The sequence below is a fragment of the Vipera ursinii genome (assembly GCF_947247035.1).
Source record: "Vipera ursinii genome assembly, chromosome: 2".
NCBI lineage: Eukaryota > Metazoa > Chordata > Lepidosauria > Squamata > Viperidae > Vipera > Vipera ursinii.
The window spans coordinates 36,004,010-36,031,857 of NC_139513.1; the positions used below are offsets into that span (position 1 = coordinate 36,004,010).

At 39.4% G+C, this 27,848-nt stretch overlaps 1 protein-coding gene across 1 annotated transcript; it reads left to right on the forward strand.

Moving 5' to 3' along the window:
- Window positions 1-1,011: 1,011 nt before the first annotated feature.
- On the forward strand, window positions 1,012-27,095 carry KBTBD8 (kelch repeat and BTB domain containing 8). Its single transcript, XM_083355694.1, has 4 exons — window positions 1,012-1,173; window positions 11,493-11,703; window positions 15,015-16,129; window positions 22,350-27,095. Exons 1-4 carry the CDS (start codon window positions 1,158-1,160, stop codon window positions 22,811-22,813), a joined length of 1,806 nt encoding a protein of 601 aa, XP_083211820.1. The 5' UTR covers window positions 1,012-1,157; the 3' UTR covers window positions 22,814-27,095.
- The last annotated feature ends 753 nt before the right edge of the window (window positions 27,096-27,848 follow it).

The following is a 27,848-nucleotide window of genomic DNA, read 5'->3' on the forward strand; positions in this document are numbered from 1 at the left end:
AGGTGGCTGGATGGAGTCACTGAAGCGGTAGGCGTGAGCTTAAATGGACTCCAGAAGATGGTAGAGGACAGGAAGGCCTGGAGGAACGTTGTCCATGGGGTCGCAATGGGTCGGACACAACTTCACAACTAACAAGTATTTATGAGATACCCATTTGTGTCAATGAATGGCCAATGAATGGTATAGTGCAGGGGTCTCCAACCTTGATAACTTTTAAGAATTGTGGATTTCAGCTCCCAGCATTCACTATCCCAGCATGACTGGTTAAGGAATTCTAGAAGTTGAAGTCCACGGTTCTTAAAATTGTCAGGTATGGAAACACACACACACACACACCATCATCTACTGGTTAAGGCAGTTGGCTGCCATCCAGTAATAACCCATTATCTACGTCTGAGTACTATGGAGGGCACAGTGGAACCATTGGCTAGCCCAACCCATCCCCCGTTTCCAAAAAAACCTCTTTAGTTTACTCTGGGTCTGGTCCATGTACCTCCTGGGTGAGCCCCCCTCACCCACTCCACCCACCCTCCCTTATTTGTGGAAGACAACCTGGTGCTTCTCATTAGGAAGCTAGCAGGGCCAGAGACAAAGAAGAGACAACAGCAAGTCCCAGACCTCGTCCTCTTCCCTTTCCTCTTGAGGCAGACATCTCTCTCTCTCTCTCTCTCTCTCTCTCTCTCTCTCTCTCTCTTTCTCTCTCTCTCCCTCTCCCTCCCTCCCCCTCCCTCCCTCCCTCTCTCTCTCCCCCCCCGTCCTAAGAACTGTGCTAAATGGAGATTTCAGCAGCAGAGAGAAATCAGAGCCACGCGAAACAAGAGCATTCATTCACAGACATAAGCTTGCCCTGAAAGGACAACAACACCCAGGGTGCAATTCGCGGGACGTTTGACATCTGGACCTCGGAGGGGAGAGGGAGGGGGCTAAAGGAAAAACTACAATTCCCAGCAAACCTCGCACGGAGCCTCTCGCCAATCCCGGCTCGCTGGCGCTGCGGGGCGTTCTTCGGCGAGCCGACAGAAAGGCTCAGTGGTGGCGGCGGCGGCGGCGGCGTTGGCGGCGTTTTCTGCGGGTGACGGAGGTGGAAAGGCGGGAGCCGCGGCTGTCTCCTCCGGTAGCGGCAGACTCTCTGAGGCCCGCCTTCCCCTCCCTGCAGTATGGCTGCCACAGGAGGTGGGCACGGCGGTCTGGAGCCTCCCCAGGCCTTTGGGGAAGGGGGCGGTGAGGGGCTTTCGAGGCCTGGCCGGATGGGGCCTCGGGAGGAAGAGAGCCGGGCGGATCTGCCTCTGGTGGGAACCTGAGCGAGACTCTTTGTGGGGTGTCCCGAAGCTGGGGAGAGGTGGCTAGAGGGAGGGAGGGAGGTCGGCTGCTTTGCTCTTTTTCTTTCAAGCTCATGTTAATGATATTTATTTATTTATTTTATTACATTTATATACCGCCCTTTCCCGAAGGACTCAGGGCGGTTTACAGGGTGATTAAAAAACCAAGATACAAAAGTTAAAAACAATTTTTTTAAAAAAATTATATTTGTCCCTACATAAATAAAACCCCAGTTTAAAATAAGATTAATCCTCAGCCTGGGCCAGAGAGCTCGAAGAGCCAGGTCTTAAACCCCCCCCCCCTCAATATAGAGGCGTGAAAGGTGGTCGCCGTTGGCTTTTATCAGAATACTTCGGTGGGTGGGTGAGGGGCGTTTTAGGTGAGCGTAAACCGCTGCTGTCATCCAGAGAAAGAAATGCTATACGGATCGAGGTTCCTTCAAAAGTTCACCCGGCCTTTCTTTGCAGACTTTCATAGCCAGCGACTCTCCCATGAGGACTAGAAACCCCCTATCTCCGAGGAAGTCTGCTGGGAGTCTGTTTTGCCTAGCACTCGGTCCTGGGCGGGCACTCAAGAAGGAGGGTGCCTTCCCTTTTTTTTTTTTTTATTCCAGTGAGCACCTGCTTTGTTAAATTTGGGTAGAGGACAAAAAACTGCAGTTGGGAGAACCTGTCGCCAACATGGCTGATGGTGAAGGTTGCCAAGAAGTTGTAGTTCAGTAACAGGGCAAGCCACAGGTTCCTCTCCTAGATGAAAGCACAGTAATTTTAAAAGAGAAAGCCTTTATTTTGGAATGGCATGTCGTCAGAGATAACAAAGTTAAATACCAGTTTAGAAGCCATGTTCTCTGATGGGAGTTTCAAAGAGGATTAGATCATGTTTGAAACCAGGAAGTTAATGAGAGATCCAGGCCATCGCTACACTCCTTTTTATCTCACAATTTGCAAATGGTAGGGAAGTTAAGAGAGAAGTTGGATTTTGTTCTGAAGACACATGGGGGAATAAAAAAGACTGGAGATTTGTGGCCCTGTGCCTCCTGTTCTACCCCACACTCTGTAACTCCATCCTGCCCCCTTAATCCCAGACCTCCCTGTGTATCACCATCAGTGTGTAAAATTATACATTTGATAGATTGCCTAGGAAATCTATAGAATGCCAAAAATGAGACTTCAGAATATGAAAAGCTTAATATTTTGCACATTTCTTACAAAAATTACAGTCACCAGGAATTGAGCTTCACCTGAGAGTGTCTTGCCTTTATGTATATTATTACCAGAATGTATGTTCTAAATTAAAAAGCAGCAGAACCTGATTTGTAAAATACTCAAGCACATCATCTGTTTTCTTTTGGAATAATGGCTTCTTTATTTTTTTTACCACCAAAACAGGTTTTATATTGAAATACTGCTTGATTGCATTTTGCCAGATGTTCTGAAATATATCTAAGCTTGGTGTTCTTTCTGGTGATGTGCTAAGGGTTGATGTATTATTTTGTTATTATTTTATCATCTGTGTTGCATATTCAAGGCTAACAAATGAAAAGCCAAAGTCATAAAATTCACACTAAAATTAATTAACCATTTATCAGTTGGCAAAAATATTTTCTAAATTCTCCCAAATGAAAGCATTCCATGTTCTCTGAGTAATGCAAGATAAAGCCCTCTTGACTCACATAAGGCCTTAAAAGTTAATACCAATTGTTTTAAATAATGCCAAGAAATATTTGATAGCCTGTACAGTTCTTTCCATATAGGTATATGATCCCTTGCATGTTACAGCCTAGTTGCTGCATTGTTTGGAACATTTTCCTGGGATAGGCCTTTATAGAGCACACTGCATGAATAATGCTTACCGTATTTTACCAGTTCACATCATACATGATTCTTGTTAAAACTACTCCTGCAAGTTGACTAATAGATGAGGATAGATGAGGATCAACAGCACACCCAGAATGATAGCTTACTTCTTTTAGGAGGAGTACAGCCTTTTCTTATTTTAAAAAACTGAATATGTGGATCCAATTGGATATGTGGATTTGAGCATTTTTTTGGAACACCAAGAGCAGTGACTTGGTTTTAAAGATGGGACGGAAGACAGAAGTTTTAAGCCCTTCTTTTGACATACCGTAAGTGAATTCTTCTATCCATCTTCAATAAAGGAATGATAATCATTGTCAAATACAACATCTTGGTATTTTGTAAGTTCTTACTGGGTGACTTTCAGCAATCTTGTTGTGTTCCATGCAAACAGAATAGGCTCTCCTTCATATCTATGTATCAGCCATTTCTGAGATGCCCTTTAGGGTTAAGAGCACATTGTCAAAGAACAGAAAATGTATGATCTGTAGTTCATACATTATGTATAGTCAGGTTGATGTTGACTTTTAGCAACCACAGAAACTGGCTTTCTCCAGGATAATCTGTTCCAAATCTGACCCTCCAAGTCTGCCAACAGTGCACCCATCATCACTCTAAGTCCATCCACCTTGTCGATGGTTATTTTTATTTTCTTCCCCTTTTCTCAGATACAGACTTTTCAGGAAAGCTAGGCCTTTACATGAAGTGTCCCAAATAAGGTGGTTTGAGCTGGTCATTTGTGTCTCAAGTGAGAACAATGGATTAATTTTGTTCTGTGACCTATTTGTTTGAATTTAGGGGGAGAGGACAGCCATCCATTCTTGGGAGTCTTTCAACACTTTTTATTCCACTTCCTCCAACTTTCATGTCCATAAAGTGTCACAGAAAAAAATAATCATTGCACAATTTTGATTTTTGTAGGTGTAGACATGACTTTTACAAGGTCTTCATCGCTACTTTGTATTTGTACTTTGTGGCATATTTCTGAAGTGCTGGTTCTTTTACTGTTGATAATTGATCCCCAAAAGCTGAATGTATCTATGGAGATTCTCAGTCATCCAGGTCATGGTTGTCCCAAAGGTGCTTTTTCAGGAGACAAATGGACTTTCTTGTTTTTTCTTTGAAGACATTTTGCTTCTTATCCAGGAAGCTTCTTCAGCTCTGACTGGATGGTGGGGAATGGAAGGATATAAATCCATCTATTCCCCACCATCCAGTCAGAGCTGAAGAAGCTTCTTGAATGAGAAGCAAAATGTCTTCAAAGAAAAACAAGAAAGTCCAGTTGCCTCCTAAAAAAATACCTTTGTGACTATCACTTCAGTATTTTCACAAGCATTGATAAAGAAAATTTGGATGGAAATATTTATTTGAAAAAAAAACATTTAAAATTGAAGTATAGAAAATAAAGGGAATCCTGCAGGATTAGACCAAGCGACCATCTAATTAGCCTGCAATTTCCACCAAGCATTTCTCTTGAGAACCTATTGAGCAAGACAAGAAAGTATCAGTAAATCAATATATAAGGACATTTTGAGGGTGTCATTAAGGAGTCTGGGGGTTTTAGTGATGAATTTTCTCTGTAGTTGCCTCCAAACTCTGAAACATGTATTTCGGAGTATAGAGTGTCACTGTCCTCTTGGCCTTTAGGAGGGCAGTTAAGAACCTATTACTTCACAAAATATTTGGGTGCTAATGGTGTCGTGATTACTGTTCATTAGTTTTGCATTTTTATTTGAATTTTCATGTTATTTATCTGTTATATACCTTATACTTTCTATGTTATTTTGGTTATTATTTAACCCCGTTTCCTAAGAATGTTTTGTGTCTTAGGAAATAGCGGTATGTAAAATTTATTATAAACAAATATAGATTAGATAATTGTTAGCCCCTAATACTAAGTTACCCATGAGAGTTATCATTTTATTTGTTTTTAATTGTCTCAAGTCATTATAATGTGGAACTGAAGTGTATTGTTGATTTTAAAAAGTCACTTGGAAATCCTTTCACACTGAGTAATAGATGAGTGAATAGAGAAAGATCACAGTATTCTGAAAGAATTTCAATAAAGCTAAGCCATCCAATAAATCTTCAGGAAGATGACTTCCTTATCAAATTTTTGTTTCTAGGTACTTTTTGAATGTGCTTCATTTTACATTAAGTCAAAGGGAGATTTATTTATTTATCTCCCAACATCAGTATGCTACTTCCTCTTCCAATTAGTCTTGACTCTATTGAAACTTAGTACTTTGATTACTGAGGATTCATATGGCATGTTGATTATTTCAGTAAAAACAAAGTACTATAAATATAGAAACACTGGTACTATTAATAGGTTTATAGTAATAAATCTTGGGTATACACCCCCTTTCATTTTCTGAGAGCAATCAGATAATAATTGTAGAATTAGACCCTAAATAGCATTTCAGTGAGATAATAGAATGTTCTTTCCTTTGGCTAATTCCTAGAATAAGCCCTCTTTGAGGAAAATGGGTGGTCCAAAAATGAGAAATATAAATAAAGTCCTATTGTCAAACCAGGTAGAGTGCTTTCTACAGTCAGCTTCACTGAAGAAGATTTGGAATTGAGTTGTTACCACTAGCTCTAAAACCTTATTGAAAAAAAGACTGGAAAAAGTACACTAGCTATTTGTGATGTGGGATTTAATGGTGATTTCTTTAGCAAGTGTTTTACAACACTATTCTAGAAAATAATACAATCCTCTTTCAATTACTGTAAGTATTAACTATATTTGTTATCTAATTCAGGGGTTCCCAACCGGGGGTGCGAGACACTATTCCAGGGGACGCGAAAACTTGGGTTTTCAAAATTATAGTGTATATGCATAACTTGTTGCCATTATTTCAAACTTTTGTAAGAGATGTGAGAATATATCAGAAGCGTTCTAGGGTTGTGGGGTATAGAAAAGGTTGGGAGCTGCTGATCTAATTAGTTAAGACTTCCTCTGGTAGCTCTTGTCAGCCAGAATTAACCAAACAAACAATACTTTATCATTCTTCCATGGGGACAGAAGAAAATAAAATATTCCCCTCACATACACTCCTGTATAATTACAGAAATAGTTGCTTTAAAGACATACTTAGGTCTCAGAGCTGAAGTCTAAAGTTGAAACAGATTGAATTTTATTAAGAGAAGATTTTGACATTTACTGCTATAGCTCATTTTTTTACTAGTTTTCTCAGACACATCCTATTGCTTCAAGCCTAAAAGTTGTAGCATCAATAAGAAACTCTTCTAATAAAATAGGTGAACTTATTGCATCCTTTGACAGTGTGACAAAATTAATGGACCAGCAAAATGCTGTGGATATGATTTACTTGGCCTTCAGTAAGGCATTTGATAAAGTAGACCACAACGTACACTTGATAAGATAGAAAAATGTGGGTTAGACAGCATCATCAGATGGATTCATAACTGCCTGACCATCTGAGCTCAAGGTGTAGTCATTAATGGAACTGCATCTACATGCAGGGAAGTATGCAGGGGGCACCTCAAAGCTTTGTCTTAGGCCCAGTACTCTTCAATATCTTCATAAATGATTTAGACAAGAAGATAGAAGAATTCATCAAGCTGGCAAGAATAGCCAACACTCCAGAAGATGAACTCAAGATACAGAAGAATCTTGACAGACTTGAACACTGGGCCTTATCTAACAAAATAAAATTCAGTGATGAGAAAAGTAAGGTTCTACATTTAGGCAAAAAAATGCAAATGCATGGGTACAGAAGAGGTGGTACCTGGACCACCAGTAGTAACTAGAGGGATCTTGGAGTCCTACTGGTAAAATGTTAAAGGTAAAAGTTTCCCTGTCTAGTTGTGTCCATCTCGTGGTGCTCATCTCCATTTCTTGGCCAAGGAAGCCAGCGTTGTCCACCCTTTTCTGTGGTCTTATGGTCAGCATGGCTATATGCCAAAGGTACATGGAACACTTACCTTCCCACCGAAATGGTACCAGTTAATCTACTTGAATTTCCATGCTTTCAAATTGCTAGGTGGACAGGGGTCCTCGTGGACAATCACTTAAATATGAGCCAGCAGTGTGCTGCAGCTGCCAAAAAATCCAGCACAGTCCTAGGCTGCGTTAACAGAGGGATAGAATCAAGATCATATGAAGTATTATTACCACTTTATAACATCTCGATAAGACCACACTTGGAATATTGCATCCAGTTTTGGTCGCCACCCAAAAAAAAAGATGTTGAGACTCTTAACAGCAGCAAAGATGATTAGGGGTTGTTGTTAGTTGCGAAGTCGTGTCCGACCCATCGCGACCCTATGGACAATGTTCCTCCAGGCTTTCCTGTCCTCTACCATCTTCTGGAGTCCATTTAAGCTCATGCCTACTGCTTCAGTGACTCCATCCAGCCACCTCATTCTCTGTCGTCCCCTTCTTCTATTGCCCTCAATCTTTCCCAGCATTAGGCTCTTCTCCAGTGAGTCCTTCCTCCTCATTAGGTGGCCAAAGTATTTGAGTTTTAGCTTCAGGATCTGGCCTTCTAAAGAGCAGTCAGGGTTGATCTCCTCTAGGACTGACCGGTTTGATCGCCTTGCAGTCCAAGGGACTCGCAGGAGTCTTCTCCAGCACCAGAGTTCAAAGGCCTCAATTCTTTTGCGCTCAGCCTTTCTTATGGTCCAACTTTCACTGCCATACATTGCAACTGGGAAGACCATAGCCTTGACTATACGCACTTTTGTTGACAGGGTGATGTCTCTGCTTTTTAGTGTGCTGTCTAGATTTGCCATGGCTTTCCTCCCGAGGAGCAAGCGTCTTTTAATTTCTTGACTACAGTCCCCATCTGCAGTGATCTTGGAGCCCAGGAAGATAAAGTCTGTCACTACCTCCACTTCTTCCCCATCTATTTGCCAGGAATTGAGAGGGCCGGATGCCATGATCTTGGTTTTCTTAATGTTTAGTTTCAACCCAACTTTTGCACTCTCCTTCTTCACTCGCAACAAGAGGCTCTTTAGTTCCTATTCACTTTCTGCCATTAGAGTGGTATCATCTGCATATCTTAGGTTGTTGATATTTCTCCCGGCAATCTTAATTCCAACTAGCCCTGCCTTTCTCATGATATGCTCTGCATATAAGTTAAATAGGCAAGGCGACAGTATACAGCCTTGCCGGACACCTTTCCCAATTTGGAACCAATCAGTGGTTCCGTGTCCAGTTCTCACTGTTGCTTCTTGGCCCGCATATAGGTTTCTCAAGAGACAAATAAGATGTTCTGGTACTCCCATCTCTTTAAGAACTTGCCACAGTTTGTTATGATCCACACAATCAAAGGCTTTAGCATAGTCAATGAAGCAGAAGTAGATGTTTTTCTGGAACTCCCTAGCTTTCTCCATGATCCAGCGTATGTTGGCTATTTGATCTCTGGTTCCTCTGCCTCTTCGAAATCCTGCCTGTACTTCTGGTAGTTCTCGATCCACATACTGCTGGAGTCTAGCTTGTAGGATTTTAAGCATAACTTTACTAGCATGAGAAATGAGTGCAATGGTGCGATAGTTTGAACATTCTTTGGCACTGCCTTTCTTTGGAATTGGAATGTAAACTGATCTTTTCCAATCCTGTGGCCACTGTTGAGTTTTCCAAATTTGCTGGCAAATTGAGTGTAGCACTTTTACTGCATCGTCTTTTAAGATTTTGAATAGCTCAGCTGGAATACCGTCACCTCCACTAGCTTTGTTGTTGCTCAGCTTTTCTAAGGCCCACTTCACTTCACATTCTAGGATGTCTGGCTCTAGGTCAGTGACCACCTCAGTGTGATTATCAGGGACATTAAGCTCATTCCTGTATAGTTCTTCTGTGTAATTTTGCCATCTCTTCTTAATCTCTTCTGCCTCTGTTAGGTCCCTGCCATTTTGGTCCTTTATCATGCCCATTTTTGCATTGAACGTTCCCTTCATCTCTCCAATTTTCTTGAAAAGATCTCTGGTCCTCCCTATTCTATTGTTTTCTTCTATTTCTTTGCACTGTTCATTTAAGAAGGCATTCTTATCTCTTCTAGCTATTCTCTGGAATTCTGCATTCAATTGGGCGTATCTTTCTTTTTCTCCCTTGCCTTTCGCTTCCCTCCTTTCCTCAGCTATTTGCAAAGCTTCCTCAGACAGCCATTTTGCTTTCTTGCATTTCTTTTTCTTTGGGATGGTTTTGGTTGCTACCTCTTGTACAATGTTGCGAACCTCTGTCCATAGTTCTTCAGGCACCCTGTCTATCAGATCTAATTCCTTAAATCTATTTGTCACCTCTACTGTATATTCCATGGGGATATGATTTAATTCATACCTGACTGGCCTGGTGCTTTTCCCTACTTTCTTCAGTTTAAGCCTAAACTTTGCAAGGAGAAGCTCATGGTCTGAGCCACAGTCAGCTCCTGGTCTTGTTTTTACTGACTGTATAGAGCTTCTCCATCTTTGGCTGCAGAGCATATAGTCAATCTGATTTCTGTGTTGACCGTCTGGTGATGTCCATGTGTAGAGCCGTCTCTTGGGTTGTTGGAAAAGAGTGTTTGCTATGACCATCGTATTCTCTTGACAAAATTCTATCAGCCTGTGCCCTGCTTCATTTTGTACTCCAAGGCCAAACTTGCCTGTTATTCCAGTTATCTTTTGGCTTCCTACTTTAGCATTCCAATCCCCCATGATGATAAGAGCATCATTTTTTGGTGTTAGTTCTATAAGGTGCTGTAGTGCTTCATAGAACCGGTCAATTTCATCCTCTTCAGCACTGGTGGTTGGGGCATAGACTTGGACTACTGTGATATTGAATGGTTTGCCTTGGATTCGAACTGAGATCATTCTGTCGTTTTGAGGATTGTATCCCAGTATTGCTTTTCCTACTCTTTTATTGACTATGAAGGCTACTCCATTTCTTCTGAGGGATTCTTGCCCGCAGTAGTATACCTGATGGTCATCTGAATTAAATTCACCCATTCCTGTCCATTTTAGTTCGCTGATACCTAAGATGTCGATGTTCAGTCTTGTCATCTCTTGTTTGACCCCGTCCAGCTTGCCTTGATTCATGGATCTTACATTCCAGGTTCCTATGGAGAAAAAATCTTTACAGCATCGGACTTTCCTTTCACCACCAGACATATCCACAGCTGAGCGTCCTTTCGGCTTTGGCCCAGTCGCTTCATTCTTTCTGGCGCTACTAGTACTAGCCCTCTGCTCTTCCCCAGTAGCATATTGGACGCCTTCCGACCTGAGGGGCTCATCTTCCAGCGTCATATCGTTTTGCCTTTTGGTACTGTCCATAGGGTTTTCATGGCAAAGATACTGGAGTGGGTTGCCATTTCCTTCTCCAGTGGATCACGTTTTGTCAGAACTCTCTGCTATGACCTGTCCGTCTTGGGTGGCCCTGCACGGCATAGCTCATAGCTTCATTGAATTACGCAAGCCCCTTCGCCCCGACAAGGCAGTAATCCATGAAGGGGATGATTAGGGGACTGGAGGCTAAAACATATAAATAACGGTTGCTGGAATTGGATATGTGTAGTTTAATGAAAAGAAGGACTAAGAGTGACATGATAGCAGTGCTGCAGTATCTAAGGATTTGCCATGAAGAGGAAGTCAACCTATTTTCCAAAGCACCTGAGCTCAGGATAAGAACAATGGATGGAAACTAATCAAGGAGACAAACCAATCCAGAACTAAGGAAAATTTCTTGACAGAACATTTAATCAGTGGAACAACTTGTCTCCAGAGGTTGTAGATGTTCCAACACTGGAGGTTTTTAAGAAGGGATTGGACACCATTTGTCTGAACTGGTATTAAGGTTTCCTGCTTGAGCAGGCAGAGGTTTGGACTAGAAGACCTTCAAGGTCCCTTTCAATTCAGTTAGCCTATTACTCTGCTATGGGAAAGAGTTGCAAGTCAAAACATAACATATAAGAGCAAAAGAATAAAAAGTATAGAAAAAATATAATTGAAATAATTGGATATCAAAATAATAATGTAACTGTCCTCAAATATAATAGTTCTAGTTTTTTCTTGTTTGCAGAATGATAAAAATAAGGTTTCCCAAGTTGATAGATATCCTAGTATTGTACTGAGGGTTTTGGTGTTTTTTTTCCAAAATTCAGAAATTTGAATTGTGCAGAGAATTTTTTTAAACAAACATTTAGGGTGTGAGGTGTTATTTGGCAAAGTTTGGGAAGGTATCTTTACTTTTGTTGGTGTACAGAATATTTTCCAGCATTCACATCTAATGAAATACGGTTCACGTCTTGAACCATGGGAATCAATCATAATATGTGCCATTCTTTCTCAAGTTCATTTATTTCAATTTTTCACCAGAACAAAGCAAATTTACCCAAACATTGTATGGAACTCCTTCTTCAAGCATAGCCATTGGTGGGATGGATCCCTCTCATGCTTGTAGCATTCTCCAACAGCTCAAAATGATGTACGATGAAGGACAACTGACAGATATTGTGGTAGAAGTGGATCATGGGAAAACATTTTCCTGTCATCGAAATGTCCTTGCTGCAATCAGTCCTTACTTTAGGTATATAATATTTTATTTTTAGTGTATTATTTGTATTGTACGTAAAGTATTTTTGTTTTGGTATGTATATGTGTGTTTGTGAGAGAGAGAACAGGCAACAAATTAATTCATTTGAATAGTCTCTGATCTAACATATACTAGCATTCTTTTATTTACAACATTAATGTAGGAACTAAAGCTGTTAAGAGTAGTTTGGCTATCATTAACTGCTTCATTTCTTGACTTCTGAATTTTCAGGGTCTATAATTATTTCTCCAAACTTATTTTCAAGGCATCTCGGATATTTCTAAAAAATTGTGACAACTTGCAGAAGTTGGACCACATGTATTTTAAATGTGCTTTTCACGTGTTTTATAGCATGACAGAATTTTGTATAATGAGTCAAATCACTGTTCCCCTTTCCCAGTTTAGAAAGTTGTTAGAAATGACAATTGATTGTTTAAAACTCAAATACAACAGAATAGATAAGCAAAGAATAGCATTTAATGAGTTCACGTTTCCTAATGCAGCCACAGGAAACAGTTTTTGCGATTAATGTGAACCTCTTGCCATATAGTTGGTTACTGAGTTGAAAGTGTCTTTTCTTTAGATCTGATCCAGTACATTAATCAGATCTGTGGGACTTCTAGTTATGCCTTTGGCATCACCACTACTTTGGCACTTGCAGGCACCTTCTCTGGAAAAGGCCAGGAATAGCAAAAGCTAATGTGAATTATGCCTCCTTTGCGAAAGAGAAAAGAAAGGGGTAAGCCAAAGCTGAGCTCACACTGGCAGGCACTTGGAGCTGGGAAGGTGCAAATGCAAGCTTCTGTTCTAAAAGAATGGTTGGACACCTACAAATATATTTGGAAATATAAGCATATGGAACTGGCTCACTCCAATAGAATTGGTCTACTCTACACCACCTGTGCTAGCGGAAGGGGCACGTCCCCGAGCCACAGCATAATAAGCAGCACTGGAGCTTTGCGGGGGGAGGGGAGGGAATAATTGTTGGGGGGGAGGAAGAGGAAGCCAGTCCCTTACCTGGGAAGAACCGAGGCAGGGGGTTGGGAGGGACCAAGACTGGAATGGCTTGTATGGGATGGGTCTTCAGTTAATGACCGGTGGAATTTGGTTAATGACAGCAGTAGGTAGTTTGGGGACTGCCTTCACTACACGATGCAGTTACGTGATGTCACGCTTGATGACCACATAGCTTAGCAACAGAAATTCTTATCCGAATTAATGTTCTCTCCGTTAAGGGGAGAGATGAAGAATTCCATTTCTGAGGAGTCCTTTCTTGCTGCTCCCTGGTCTTGCCTGTTTTCTTGCGGACGTTTCATTCCCCAGGCTAGGTAACATCATCAGTCCGATAATCTTAACCTAGTTTGGGGAATGAAATGTCTGCACGAAAACAAGCAAGTCCTGGGAGCATCAAGGACGCCTCATATCAACTCTGAGCTACAAACATTTTCCTTTATTACATTTCTATACTAACTGCAGATATGTATCAAACGTAGTATCAGAATAATAAAATCCACAAAGCAATTGAAACAGTTGCCACAAGTAATGCCACAGCACATATTGGTGTGTCAGATGCCTGGGTGATTTTCTTGTGAATGGATGCCCTTTTGGGTTGATGCCCCCCCAAAATTCTTCTAAAGCGAGATAAACTATTTCACATAGTTTATCTTACCAAAGCACCTGAAGGCAGAACAAGAAGCAAACTAAACAAGCAGATAACCAACCTTAGAACTAAGGAGAAATTTCCTGACAGCGAGAACAATTAAATAGTGGGAAAACCTGCCACCAAAACTGTGGGTGCTCCAACACTGGAGGTTTTTAAGAAGAAACTGGACAGCCATTTGTCTGCAATGGTATAGGACCTCCAAGGTCCCTTCTAACTCTTTTGTTCTGTTAAATAATGGGGATTTTTAGAAATTTGAATCATCCATGATAGCATATTTTTGCAAGGAATATTAATATAGATGTAATATGTTTCCATAATTTAATCCCACATACTTCTGAGTTCACAGCAATAGGAAGTCTATACTGGAATAGGCTTTTCACACTTGTATTTATTGGGCAATGTTGAGCTGCAGGGTTTAGTGGCAGCCAATTTCTTCTGAAGGTGCCCACCACAGTAACTAGAAAAATACCAGGAAATCTGCTGTCAGACTATGGTTACTAAACCCCAAAACCCAACACTGCCCATTTTGGAGTCACTTCAAGAAAGAAAAAAAATGCTTGAATAGTTGCTTTTAAATAATATAAATTATTCCGTATTATACATCAAAACGTCTGCCAACCTGTTAAAACTACGGCAGGGCTGTCAAACTGTTGGCCCGCGGGCTGGATGCATCATAGCAAAACTGCGCCCACTCCATTACCGGCAGTGGCAAAAAAGTTGTGAAACGTCACATGTCACGTGATGTTGAGAGTTTGACACCCCTGAACTATGGTGTTTGTTTACTTCAACACCTGTATTATCCTATACATATCTCATTAAGGTTGACTCAGCCTTCCATCCTTCCGAGGTAGGTAAAATGAGGACCCAGATTGTTGGGGGCAATTAAGCTGACTTTGTAATAATGCCGCTTGGGGTGTGTGTGAAAGCCCTAATAAGCAGGCATTTACATAGAATGAAGGCTACTGCTAAGCTTGTAAGCTGCCCTGAGTCTTCAGAGAAGGGTGGGATATAAATGGAATTAAAATAAATAAATAAATAAATAAAATTAGAATCCTCTTTAGAGTTCAGCGGGACTTATGTTGGTAAATCTTTCTAGGGTTGTGGCTTAATTCTTCAGGGTTAAAAAGTTACTTTCTTGTTTGAGTATTCTGCACAACTTTCACCAAGCCAGATCTGTGCTTTGTGGTATAGATAAGCCAGTTGCTAATAACAACTCTTCAGGTAATCATGATGTAACTATTTTGAAGTTTTGTTTCCATTGTATCCAAAATGTAAGAAAACTCTTGAATTTATTGCCGTGGGAGCGGCAAACATTTTAGTCTGGATTGTTGGGAACAGGTACATAGACAATCCAGACAATGTAGGCAGTTCTCTCTTAGGCATTTTGATGATCCATGTTGCAATCCTTATTTTGAGCAGTAGTATGCATATAAGCAAGTGTTCTGTAACTCCCAACTAATAAAAAGGTGTTAAAAATCTAATGGTAAGATCTTAACAAAGTCAGGATTCTGCTGACTAATTTAAACTCTTAATGTGCTTTGCAAAGAAAAAAATAAGTCTGAGTATTAATAGCAAAGTTGAAATGATGGTTGATACATTAATTTTAGTTTTTATTAATTGTGTGCATATCCTCATTTTATAGATCTATGTTCACTAGTGGCCTTACTGAGAGTACCCAGAAAGAGGTTCGGATTGTTGGTGTTGAAGCAGAATCCATGCATTTAGTACTGAACTACGCATATACCTCCAAAATAACATTGACAGAGGCCAACGTCCAAGCTTTGTTCACTGCAGCTAGTATCTTCCAGATCCCTTCCATTCAGGATCAGTGTGCTAAATACATGATCAGTCACTTGGACCCACAGAACTCCATTGGGGTGTTTATTTTTGCTGATCACTACGGACACCAGGAATTGAAAATCAGATCGCAAGATTACATTCGTAAAAAGTTCCTGAGTGTCACCAAAGAACAAGAGTTTCTCCACTTGAGGAAAGACCAACTTGTCAGCATATTGGACAGCAATGACTTAAACGTTGATAAAGAAGAGCATGTCTACGAAAGCATTATAAGATGGTTTGAGCATGAGCCTAGTAAAAGAGAAGACCACCTGCCAGAAATTTTTGCCAAATGCATTCGTATGCCCCTACTGGATGAAGCATTCGTAGAGAACATTCCTCCCATGTTTGCACAGGCTATAGCCCAAAACAGTGTACAGAAAGGACAAAATGGTGCCAATGGCTATACCCAGAGGCTTGGAATGACGGCTTCAGAAATGATCATCTGCTTTGATGCTGCCCACAAACACTCAGGAAAGAAACAAACAGTGCCTTGTTTAGACTCCATTACAGGGAGAGTTTTCAAACTATGCAAACCGCCTAACGATTTAAGAGAAGTTGGGATTCTTGTCTCACCTGACAATGACATTTATATTGCTGGAGGATACAGACCAAGCAGCAGTGAGGTTTCCATAGACCACCGAGCAGAAAGTGATTTTTGGATGTACGATCACTCTGGCAATAAATGGATCCCTAAAGCTCCGCTGCTTCGTGCCCGGATAGGTTGCAAACTGGTTCATTGCTGTGGTAAACTGTACGCAATAGGTGGCCGAGTCTATGAAGGAGATGGGCGCAACTCCCTGAAATCTGTGGAATGTTATGATGGTCGAGAGAACTGCTGGACAGCTGTCTGTCCGATGCCTGTAGCAATGGAGTTTCATAATGCTGTGGAATATAAAGACAGTATCTATGTTTTACAGGGTAAGATGCTTTGTGTGGGGATATGGTGAGATTTGAAGTTAGCACTGACAATTGAAGTATTGGAAGAAGGGAATAATTTGTGGCTGGTAGTTTCCCTTCTAATTGTACCATAGAGGATGGATGATCCTGTTCATATCCTACAGTACATTATGCTATAGTGCATATCACTATAATTATGCTATAGTGCGTATCACTTGCACGTGATAATTTTGCATGCTGTTGAGATGTTCTGATATCACCTACAATAGGAATTATTTACACTCTGTAGACGATAGGGACAGCCACTGACAAGTATAATTGAATGCTCTTTAAAGGTATTACTTTAAATTACTTTTAAGTACTACTTTAGAAAGTGTTATTCCATCATTCATCCTATTTTTTTCTTTCCAAATTTCCTAATGTTTGGACAAGTGTTTCTCAACCTTAGCAACTTTAAGAGGTCTTTTAGGCAATTTTCAGAATTCCCCAACCAGCAGAGTTTGGGCCATGGTTTGGATTATTGAAGGTCAGATATTCTTAGTCATTGGCAATAAAAAGAGAGGGGAGTGAGAAAAAAGCTCACACATTTTCAGGATTCTGATACAAAGAGTATTAATCCCATTCCCCACACACCTACATATAGATAGCACCTATTTGCATAGAAAGAAAGCTCCTATTTGGCACCAGTTAATATTTCCTTCAGTTGTGAATAGCAGTCAGGACTGAATTCCAATAGAACTATAGTGAAGATGGGAGATAAATGTCCTCATCCTCGTACCATATTCCTAGTTGAGTTTGTCCAACAGTCTTCAGTTTGTTTTTTGTTTAAAAAATGTGCTTGGAAGCTGGCATATTTGGTTTGCAAACACTTTCACATGATCATTTGAATCTAAAGACATCTTAGAAGCCTGCTTCTACTGGACTCCTATTCTACTCACACGGTCATTACCATTAATTAAAGTGTGGGAAGCATTCTAAAGTATTGCTTTAAATCACTTGATTTGTGTCTTAAAAGACACGATATAAAAATCGCAGTTGTGATAATATCAGTACTCAGCTTTCATGAAGCCAGTAAACCAAAGGAGATAAAGGTTTATTTCTACAGCTGAACTATTATTTTGTTCTCTGTTATTTGTACCAAGCTTTTTAATGCTGTTTGCACAATAAATGGAAAGGTTTCTAGTGAATGCTTTCTGATTCATCCTCCCCAAATTATTAACCTCCAGATGTGTTGAATAGGTGAGAGTTGGCTTGGGTACATGTGCCAACTTTTCTGTAGAAGTATAAAAATGATACACTTAAAGCTGAGGTCTACTGAATAATATGGGTTCTGGATTAGCAGTTGCATGTCTGGAACCAATATATTCTCCCTAGAGAAGTGAATATTTATTATGTTTGGTTAAATGTTAGCAGAACAGACTATATGAGATTGAATGTGATGTAAGGTAAATATAGAATACAATAAAGTTGAAGGTTCCTGTGAATATGCATAAGTATCTTAATTATTTTTTCTAAAAAAAAATATGACTTGATACAGATGTGAAATGCATTGATGTTATACAAGGTATCTTAGAGTGGTTTTTAAATATACAGCTTACACTAATTTTAAAACTAAATTTTAGAAGGATCTATAGACAGGATTATGTAAGGGCTCTGCACTTCATTACTTTATGTTTTCAGTGGGGAGCTACTTGTTTTTAATAAAACTGGTGGATGTTTCCAATGGATTGGAATTTTAAAAGTTTATGGATATAATATTTATTTTGGTGAGCTGTGGTAGCGCAGCGGTTAGAAGGCAGTACTGCAGGAGTTCAATTCTGATCGACTCAAGATTGCTTTGGCCTTGCATCCTTCCAAAGTCAGTAAAATGAGGACCCAGATGGTTGGGGGAAATATGCTGACGTTGTAAACCGCTCCGAGAGCTGTAAAGCATTATGAAGCAGTATATTAAGTCTAAGCGCTATTGCTATTTGTTAACATTTTAATGAACAATATGTAGATAATTTATAAACCAAATTTTATGAAACTGCTGCTGCTCTTTCTCCTCACTTTACTGACCAGTTTTGGGTGTTAAAGCACGGATCTTATAGCGAGTTCAATAGAATTCAGGTCAGCATTTAAACTTTCCCATAGCGGGGAAGAAATCTTGCTCGTCTGTCATCAATGCGTTCACGTTGCCCCCAGCAGGGCCTTTTCATTTTATGACCAGGCTACACACATTTTGCCCTTAGAAAGGTTTGACTGACCATGCAGTAGCCAATTGTGATAGATTTGTCAGGCATTTAGAGAAAAGAACTGAACATACAATTATATGAAAAAGAAAGTACACCCTCTTTGAGCTATATGGTTTTAAGTATCGGGACATAGTAAAAATCATCTGGTCCTTAGCAGTTTTGAAAAATAGGTATGTACAACTTCAAGTGAACAACAACACATGACACCATGTCTTTTTTTTTTTTACAAAAAGAAAGCAAAAACAGAAAAGCCATGTGTGGAAAATTAAGTACATCTTATGATTCAATAGCCTGTAGAACGTTTGGCTGCAATAACTGGTAATCTTTTTCTGTATGACTTTATCAGTCTGTCACATCGCCGTAGAGGAATTTTGGCTCTTCTTTACAACATTGTTTCAGTTCATTGAGATTTGTGGGCATATGTTTATGCAGACCTCTCTTATGGTTCCGCCACAGCATTTCAATCCAGTTGAGGTCTGGACTTTGACTGGAACATTGCAACCCCTTAATTCGTTTCTTTTTCAGCCATTCTGTTGTAGTTTTGCTAGTGTGCTTGGGATCATTGTCCTGTTGCATGAACCAATGTCTGCCCAGCTTTAGCTGCCAGACAGATGACCTCACATTTGACTCTGGAATACTTTGATATACAGAGGAGTTCATGGCCGACTCAATGATTGCAAGATGCCCAGGTTCTGTGTCTGCAAAACGAGCCCAAATTATCGCCCCTCCACCACCGTGCTTGATGGTTAGTATGAGACGTTTGTGCTGATATGCTGTGTTTGGTTTTTGCCAAATGTGGCATTGTGCATTATAACCAGACATTTCCTTTGGTCTTGTCTGTGCAAAGGAGAGTGTTCCAGACGTCTGGTGATGTGGTCAGATACAATTTCGCAAATCTATACTGTGCTGCCATGTTCTTTTTAGAGAGAAGAGGTTTTCTCCTGGCAACCCTTCCAAACAAACCATACTTGTTCATTCTTTTTCTGATTACACTGTCACGAACCTCAACATTTAACATAGAATCCGAGATGTAACTCTTGCATTTTTATTTTTATTTTTTTGCAATTTTTCTGAGCATTGCACAGTCTACCTTGGGGTGAATTTTCTGGGAGGTCCACTCCTGGGAAAATTGGCAGCTATCTTGAATGTTTTCCACTGTAGAACGATGGACTTTACATTGTTTGGAAATGGCCTTATAACCCTTCCCAGATTGATGGTCAGCAACGGTTCCTTTTCTAAGATCATTGCTGACGTCTTTCTTCTTTGGCATTGTGTTAACAGGCACCACAACGCTAGAAATGCCTAAAACTTCGGCTTTTATACAGGAAGTATAAAACTTCGGCTTTTATACAAGTAGTCCCACTTGCTGATGATCAAATGTTCAAGGGCCCCACTTGATAGTAGCACCTGGCTGCTCCTTAGCCTTTCATACCTATGGAAGCAGTAAGGGCATACTTAGTTTTTCACACACGGCTTCTCCATTTTTGCTTTCTTTTTGTAAAATAAATAATGACATGGTGTAATATGTCATGTGCTGTTGTTCATCTGAGGTTGTCTTTTCCTACTTTTAAGACCGGATGATTTTTTTTTTATTACGTCCCGATAGGTAAAAGGATAGAACTCAAAAGAAGATACACTTTCTTTTGCACTTGACTGTATCTGCTTTAAATTTGTTGCCACCATTCCTGGGATTTTTTGGGACCACATCTGCTAGGGATTGTAACATCAGTTTCTTTACTGCAGCCAGATACTTATAGGGATAGGCTAACTACCTACATATTCAATATGACGGCTAAGTTCCAGGAGGAAAGGTATGATTGCACGTCTCCAGGGAGGAATCAATGCCTTTCAACCTGAGGTTTGGATAACTGCCCTGAAACTTTGAGAGTGTACAGTAGTGGCCAAAATTGTGGAAACCTTTTGGGAAAAGTGTATTTTTGAGGTTTGATGGCTAATAACACCACTGGTTGTTTTTTTTTGGAGTAGTACCATAAAATTATATATCAGTGGAAAGATAATTTAATCAAAAATGTAATGCAACAAACTTTGTTCAATTATCTGTACTGTATTTTATGAAACGTTATAGCCAAATAACCAGAAAAAGGTTGGTATCAGGTAGCTTTCCTTCATCTGATTGTAGCCAATGAACATGAGTGTATAGAGAGCCAATCAGGCGTCATCTTGTTTGGCAATGAGCCAATCAGATCACAGTATGATTCAGTTATTGATGTCATGTACTGAAGCTGAGAGGACGACATTTGTCAGTGTGTTATGTGATTGCTATCAAGTTGGTTGGGGGGTTTTTTGTGTTGTTTCATCTAGTGTGCTTGTAAAACGTAATTAAATTAAAGTAATGGTGCAAGGACTTGACTGGTTGCCCAGAAAGCGATGTAAAATAGTATTATTAAGTGAACAAGGCTACAGTTATAAAGAAATTAGAAGAAAAATTGGTGGAAACTTAAACAAAGGTGGCATTTCTACTGTACACTTTTCCCAAAAGGTTTCCACAATTTTGGCCACTACTGTCAACAAACCATCCAGTTGCAAATATTCTGTTCCTGGACAAGTTGCTGAAAAGGATGGCTAGTCAGCTACATTTCTCTGATCCATTTCAAGTCATCTTGAGGCCTGAATAGCATAACAAAATCTTTGGTTGCCCTGATTTTAGAAGAGAGACATGGGAAATGTTACTACCGGTATGTTGACTCTCTTGAATTGCTCAACATCTGGTTAAGGCATATCACTGAAGTGGCTCAGTGGGTTTCAAATTGAAGGTACTTTGTCAACATCCTACATGTAGGACGTGTAGGACTATCACCAGAGAATAGCTGTTTGACTCCTTTAATGCATATAACTGTGAGAGATGACATTCAGCTCTGGCTTTTTCCCCCCACATGGATCAGAAGAGGTTGAACTGGTGCTTGAGTGTTGCCTGCAGCCATGATGAGGAATAACAAACTGCAACTGAACATAGATACATGGAAGTACTGAAATAATCCTCAGACCCAGAAATGGGAAGTTGGTCAGTACTGTATGAGGTAGTGCAACCTGAAAGAATTGGTATACAGGTTGCCTTTCATTCCAGTTTGTCATTAGAGACATAGGTAACCTTAATAACAAGAAGGGCTGATGCTTAGCTTCAGCTAATACATCGGCTACAATATTACTTGAATGCAGATAGCCTATTCTTAGTGGTTCGTGCCTTAACAACTATATGATTGGTTATTATAGCAATGCAGTTGTCATGTGGAGATGACGAGGAACGTTGTAACTGGTACAGAGAACAGATATAGCTAAAGAAAGGGTCCATATCACAAATTCACAAATGCACTGCACTGGTTTCCTGTAAGCTACAATTCTAGTTTTGCCTAGTTAATTAACTCAGTTAATTAAAATATTGTCTCCCTCTGTACCATCAAACTCATATATAAAAATCAGCTGAGAGACTCTACTTGTGGACCCACTGGTGAGTTTGGCTCACAATTGGTAGCCAAAAGTAAGGCCTTCGTAGTGACCATGGCCCAGTTATGAACGCCCTCTTAAGAGATGTTAAGACACATAGACACACACACACACACACACACACACACACACCCCTTCAAAAAATAAAATAGTTTGCCTTCTAGTGAGTGAATGTATTAGAATTGGCTTTGCCCACAATTTCAGGGATGTCTAAAAAATTCTCAAAATTACAGATGTGGTTTACAATCTTGTAAGTTTAGAGGCTTCTGAGTTACAAGATTTGGTAGTATACAAAGTTAATAAGTAAGTTAAGTAAATATTTTCTGGAATTGCATATTGTTTTGCAGAAATATTTTAGGACAACTCTTAATGTTCTGTATGATGCACCAATATCTGATAGCTCATTAGAAATTATTCTTAATATATTGTTGGGTCAGTTGCTTTGAGGAAAGTTGAAGTCTTAATCCATTGCTTTGGAGGTTGCTTAATAGTGTCTTTAAGGCAAGCTCTTTACATTTTAGTTTCCCTTCCTTTCTGTCCCTTAGGAGAATTCTTCCTCTGCTATGATCCTCGAAAAGATTATTGGGGTTTCTTAACTCCGATGACTGTGCCTAGGATCCAGGGTTTGGCAGCTGTCTACAATAACTCTATCTACTACATTGCTGGAACCTGTGGAAACCATCAACGTATGTTTACTGTAGAGGCTTATGACATTGAATTGAACAAGTGGACTAGAAAGAAAGATTTCCCATGTGATCAGTCCATTAATCCATATATTAAACTTGTTGTCTTGAAAAATAAACTTCATTTGTTTGTTCGTGCTACTCAAGTCACAGTTGAAGAACACGTCTTCAGAACCAGCAGGAAAAATTCTCTTTATCAGTACGATGAAGCTAATGACCAGTGGCAGAAAGTGTACGAAACTCCAGATAAGCTTTGGGATCTTGGACGTCATTTTGAATGTGTTGTTGCTAAACTGTATCCACAGTGTCTTCAGAAAGTTATTTGACTCCTCTCCCCTCTCCTTTTCATTGGTAAAAGGCCTTAGTGACTTTGGTGTTCCATTGCTGTCAGAAACATCTGTTTTTAAGAAAAAAATCATTCCTGTCAGTATTTAATGTGAGCTGAACACACACCCATAATTACACGCACATACAGTGGGAATGGGTGCTCTTTAAAGGTTGCAGTGGGGAGAGGGAATAGTTTCAGTTTTTAGTGGATGTTTTCTTGTAGATTATGGAATGGGTTACAAAGTGCAATTATCAACATTTTCTCATTTGATCATACTCTAGAATGACAGTTTGACTAAAAGAAAGAGTAGATGGATTGGGTAACTATGCACTATAACGAGAATATGAATATGAATAGGAAAGGTGAAGAGATCAAGCTTGAAGTGATTTCTTGTTTAAAATACGGGTAAAATCTGAGGCAATATCGATGGGTTGCAATTTTCAATTTGGTAAATAAATAAATAAAAAATACCCAGCCCTCTTCCATTTATTGAAATGGTACTGAAATATTTTAAGTTTACGCACTCTGGTAAGTTGTGAAAGTTTAGGCAAATAATGTATTTCAATGAGTCCCTAAATGAAGAAAAGGTGACATAATCTCTACATAGTACAAAACTCACAAGATCTTTCTGCAAATTTGAATATATAATTACTATTTATGTGCAGTTGTTTACAGATTCAAAGTAAGATTATTGTGAATATGGGAAGTTTGGATTTTTCTTTAACCAAGTGCATTGTAACATTTCCTTTGGCAGAAATAACAGATTTGCAAGTATTTTCTTTTGTCAGCTAGAAGTGTTTGTATTCTTGCTTTTGGATTCCCCCCCCCCCCCATTTTTCACTGCAGATTTCCTCTGGCTTGCTATTTTTTTAAAAAAAACCAAAACTGAATCTGAACAACTGCACATAAATAGTGTGCATTCAAATCTGCAGAGAGAAATTATTGAGGGTTTTGTATCATATAAAGATTATGTCACCTTCTCACGGCTTCATTGAAACCCTACAGTTTGTTCAGGATTGTCTAAAATCTGAGATGCAGCTTGAAAGAAATAGATTTAAAGTCACAGGAGAATACAAGTTCCCATTTGAGAGAGAGAGCTGCCCTTCTTCAGATGGCTACACTGCTGCTGCTTCTGTAGATTTAATTTTAAATTTAGTGGGGGTCCTTAATCTTCCATTAGTATTAGGAGAGCTATTTCTGCCAATTAAATGTAGATGTTCAAAAGCAGCTGAATATGTTAGTCACTTCATAAAGGGCTCAAACCCAATGGTGCTAGTACAATTTTCATATTTGTAAGTCCAAAATAGGTCAAATCGAGCTACTATGCAAGCAAGTTGGTAGTATTAATGTCTTGAGTCTTAAACACACTTGCTGCTTTATGCATGGACACCTATTTTATTTAAATACCTTATATGTTGCTGGTTCCTATATAAATATAGATAGTCTTAATGGCCTTTTGGAAATACTTGCATCTTTAAAAGTTAACCACTAAAGGCACTTTGTTTTGTCCACCCTCCTTTTAATTTTTGGCAGTGTAGCTTAAAACTGTTCTACGTAGTTGACCATAAACTTCCAGATAAATGTATTGGAATGCATTGGTATAGGGCAGGGGTAGGGAACCTCGGCTCTTTTATGACTCATGGACTTCAACTCCCAGAATTCCTGAGTCAGCATAGCTCAGTTTGGAAACCTCTCCCTTTTCCCTTAGCATGGCTGCCTCAGGAATTCTGGGAATTGAAGTCCATGAGTCATAAAAGAGCTGAGGTTGCCTACCCCTGGTATAGGGTAGCTCTTGGGAGTATGTAATATTGGGCCTTCTTGTAACAGTACAGCAAACTAATGTATTTATTGTTTCCACTATTGTTAACTTGGCATGAAGTTGGTGAGTTGTTACTCAAAAATATATCCCTACCTTCCACTTCAGCAGTGTCAAAGCACGTCTGGCTCCATTTGTTTCTGGAGTAATGTGAAAGTTTGCACTACTGAGCTTCCTTTGTGGTCCTAGAATAATTATTTTTGGGAATCTACAATAAAAAAATGTGGAATTGAAAAATAGAGTCCAAAACTTTTTTTTATATTATATTTCTACTTTCATATTTGAAATAACTTAGAATGTTTGCTTTTATTTGTTTTGCATCCCTAGGTAGTATTGAGGCATCTGAGAATTCATTTGCTAACTGGCAATTCTTAGAGTAACGTTGATCCTCAAGAAAGAAGCATACTTGACTTTCATCTTGGTTCAGTTTAAGGCTTGTTTTAAATGATAAATTGTCCTTTCTCTAAGGTGGGTCACTCCTTTTGACCCTAGTCAGATCAATCAACCTTTAGTTAAGAGAGCAAATTTAAATCCACAGCTTGATAAATACAGTTCACACTCCCCGGTGGATAAATACTATCTCACTTGATTTTGTACCTTTTAAGTCTTGCACAATATTATATGTAGAAAACATGACTGTGAAACTAAATGGACAATAAAGCCTCATTCTGTTACATACCTCATTTTCCAGAGATTCAGCAGGCAGCTTTTTCTTTGGGCTTTTTCATATACCATGTTGGAGGTACATTAGTCTAGATATTAATGTCTCTCTCTGTGTATGTGTGTTTATTGCATTATTATTAAGAGACAAGGAATACATGCTAGATGGCTGTAGTTGGTACATTACTTAGCGTTATGAAAGGCGATAACTTCATTTTTTAATTCTTGCCTCAGTAGTGCTCAGGTTGGGAAACTCCAGTAATGCAAAACTACATAGTCTCTACAGTGTCTACTCTTGACCCCTGGTTTTCTTTGCCGCCAACTAGAGATAGGAATTGGTGCTACATAGTATATATGGTTGGCTCTATATAGCTTCCATTCAGGACTATAAGGCTGAATAGTTTACCCTTATAATTTGAAAGTAATAATGGAGAATGATTCAAGAGTAGCAAATGCTCTTTGGATTGCTATAGGATTAATTTCCAAGCTGACTTAAGTGTGTTCAAGCTACAGTTCAATATAGTAGGGCACTAACCTGCTACTTTAGAAATGAGTTTAGGTTTTTTTCTACATGAATAATTAAGGCTTTGATGTCTTAAGTGTGTAGTTGCCAAGACTGAATTTTTAAATGTTATGGTTTCTTTGACATTTGTATAAAGCCGGTTAGTTTTTCATATATTTAATTGTTTTTTATTATTTACTTGGCTGTATTTGTGCTGTTGTAAGCCTCTTAGCTGCAAACTTTCTGAAGCACCCTCCCCTTAATGTTGCATTACTTTTTGCAAAAAAAAAAAAAGTGTTACGTCATTTTCAAAAACCTTACAAAACACATTGCTGCTTGTTGACAATCTTCTGTATTATTTATTTAGAAGTGTCAATTGGACTTGAAATTTAAGAACTTAGCTTGTTAGCAAATGAAGTTGTCATGTGATGAATAGAAATAGAATATGCTGTGGTTAATTCTGCAGTAGGTTTGCTCTTAATTTTTGTTGTTTTTTTTTTATCTGCACTAAATAAAAATCTTTGTCTAACCATTCAGAGGGGGAAGGGGATAGAGGAGAGGCTGTGGACTACAGTACTTGAGAGTTAAATCTTGAAATTTTTACCAGGGGGGTGAAATACCATGAGTCTTATGCATGAATAATTATTTAAGCAGTAATATTAACTGAGGAATTTAGTTGTTTACATGCTTTAAATTATCCAATAGGAATTTTCCTGTGTAAACTTGTTTTTTGAGTGATCTAATTCCGAAAGAACCCTACGCAGTGTGAGACCAGATGGACATAAGTCCCCATAAATTGTGCTGAGCAGTTCAGAGTTGCATTCGATATTTCTACCTATATTCTTGTTGGGTTGTTTTTTTTTTATTTAGCTTATTTTTCTGGTGCATCATTCCTCCAGTTTAACATGCTTTTTAAAAACAAACACGGAAAACATTCTCCGTTTCTAATTCCACAATTAAAGGCGAAAATCCACCAAGCACATTTGTGGCATATTTATCACAACCTTGCACTTGCCCCACAGATATGGAGTGAGGCTGTGCAGCTGGTTGTTTGCCAACCTGCCGAGCCAGTTCTCCTCTGTATGTTGTATATGCGGTTTGTGTAATATCAGAAAGTTCCCGAATCTGTTTAGAAATGGTATCAGATGTTCAGCGCTCAGGTATGTTAGTAAAGCAGTACTGTAGTCCTCTGAGGGCAAGCAAATGTGTGGATTTTTAGACATTTTGCCATAATTGCACAATTTTGCAATTTTATGTAATGTCATGTTAATTTTCTTATAATAAACCTGTTGTTCAAATGCAGTTGTTTCCAGTAGCTTTATTGCTCTTCCTTGCTTTTCTCTTAGGTTTAAAGAACGCCTGCATTGGCTAAGGTCTGAGGACCAAGCCCCCTAAGATCAGTCTCCTACAACTACTAGCGACCCATCTGCCTCCCTTTTCTTCACTTTTCAGACTCTGAAGAACATTTTAAATGTTTTCGAAAACACTCCTCAGTTCAGTTACGGATTGTTCAAAGTGATGTTCTGAGGGGAAATGATGGGCTAGAGTTGGATTCATATGACTTGGCCCATATCATCAAATGTCAAATGATGCTTTCTCTAGATTCTTCTCTTTCCCACCTTGGAAAGTTGTCAAGGTTCCGACTGATGAACCCAACCAAGCAAACACTTCTGAGACATTCCAATCTCTTTATTAAGTACATCATTTCAGCACATATGAAAGCAAAACCAGCTCTAGCAAACCCCAGCCCAAACCCCTGTAGTAAAGAATAGAGTTTCTCCTCCCATTTAGGAATAGGTCACATTATCCAATTAGGTGCAATCGTCCTTGATTCTCACGGTCTGCCTTCTTTATCTTTGTAGCCTGCATTCCAATTCCCCATCCTCCCCACAAGTTTTTGGGCAAGCTAAGAAGCAATAATTGTTGCACCAGCAAAGTGAGCTTCAAGCTTGACCATTGTAATATGCAAATGTGCTCATGGTTTCTCAGGGGAATTGTTGATTTCACTGTTCCCAATGTTGACCATCTTCTCTGCTGTAAATCACCCTGTTGCAA

Coding starts and splice junctions, on each gene's coding strand:
- KBTBD8 (XM_083355694.1), top strand. Junction 11,704..15,014: donor GCAATCAGTCCTTACTTTAG/GTATATAATATT, acceptor CTCATTTTATAG/ATCTATGTTCACTAGTGGCC. Junction 16,130..22,349: donor CAGTATCTATGTTTTACAGG/GTAAGATGCTTT, acceptor TCTGTCCCTTAG/GAGAATTCTTCCTCTGCTAT.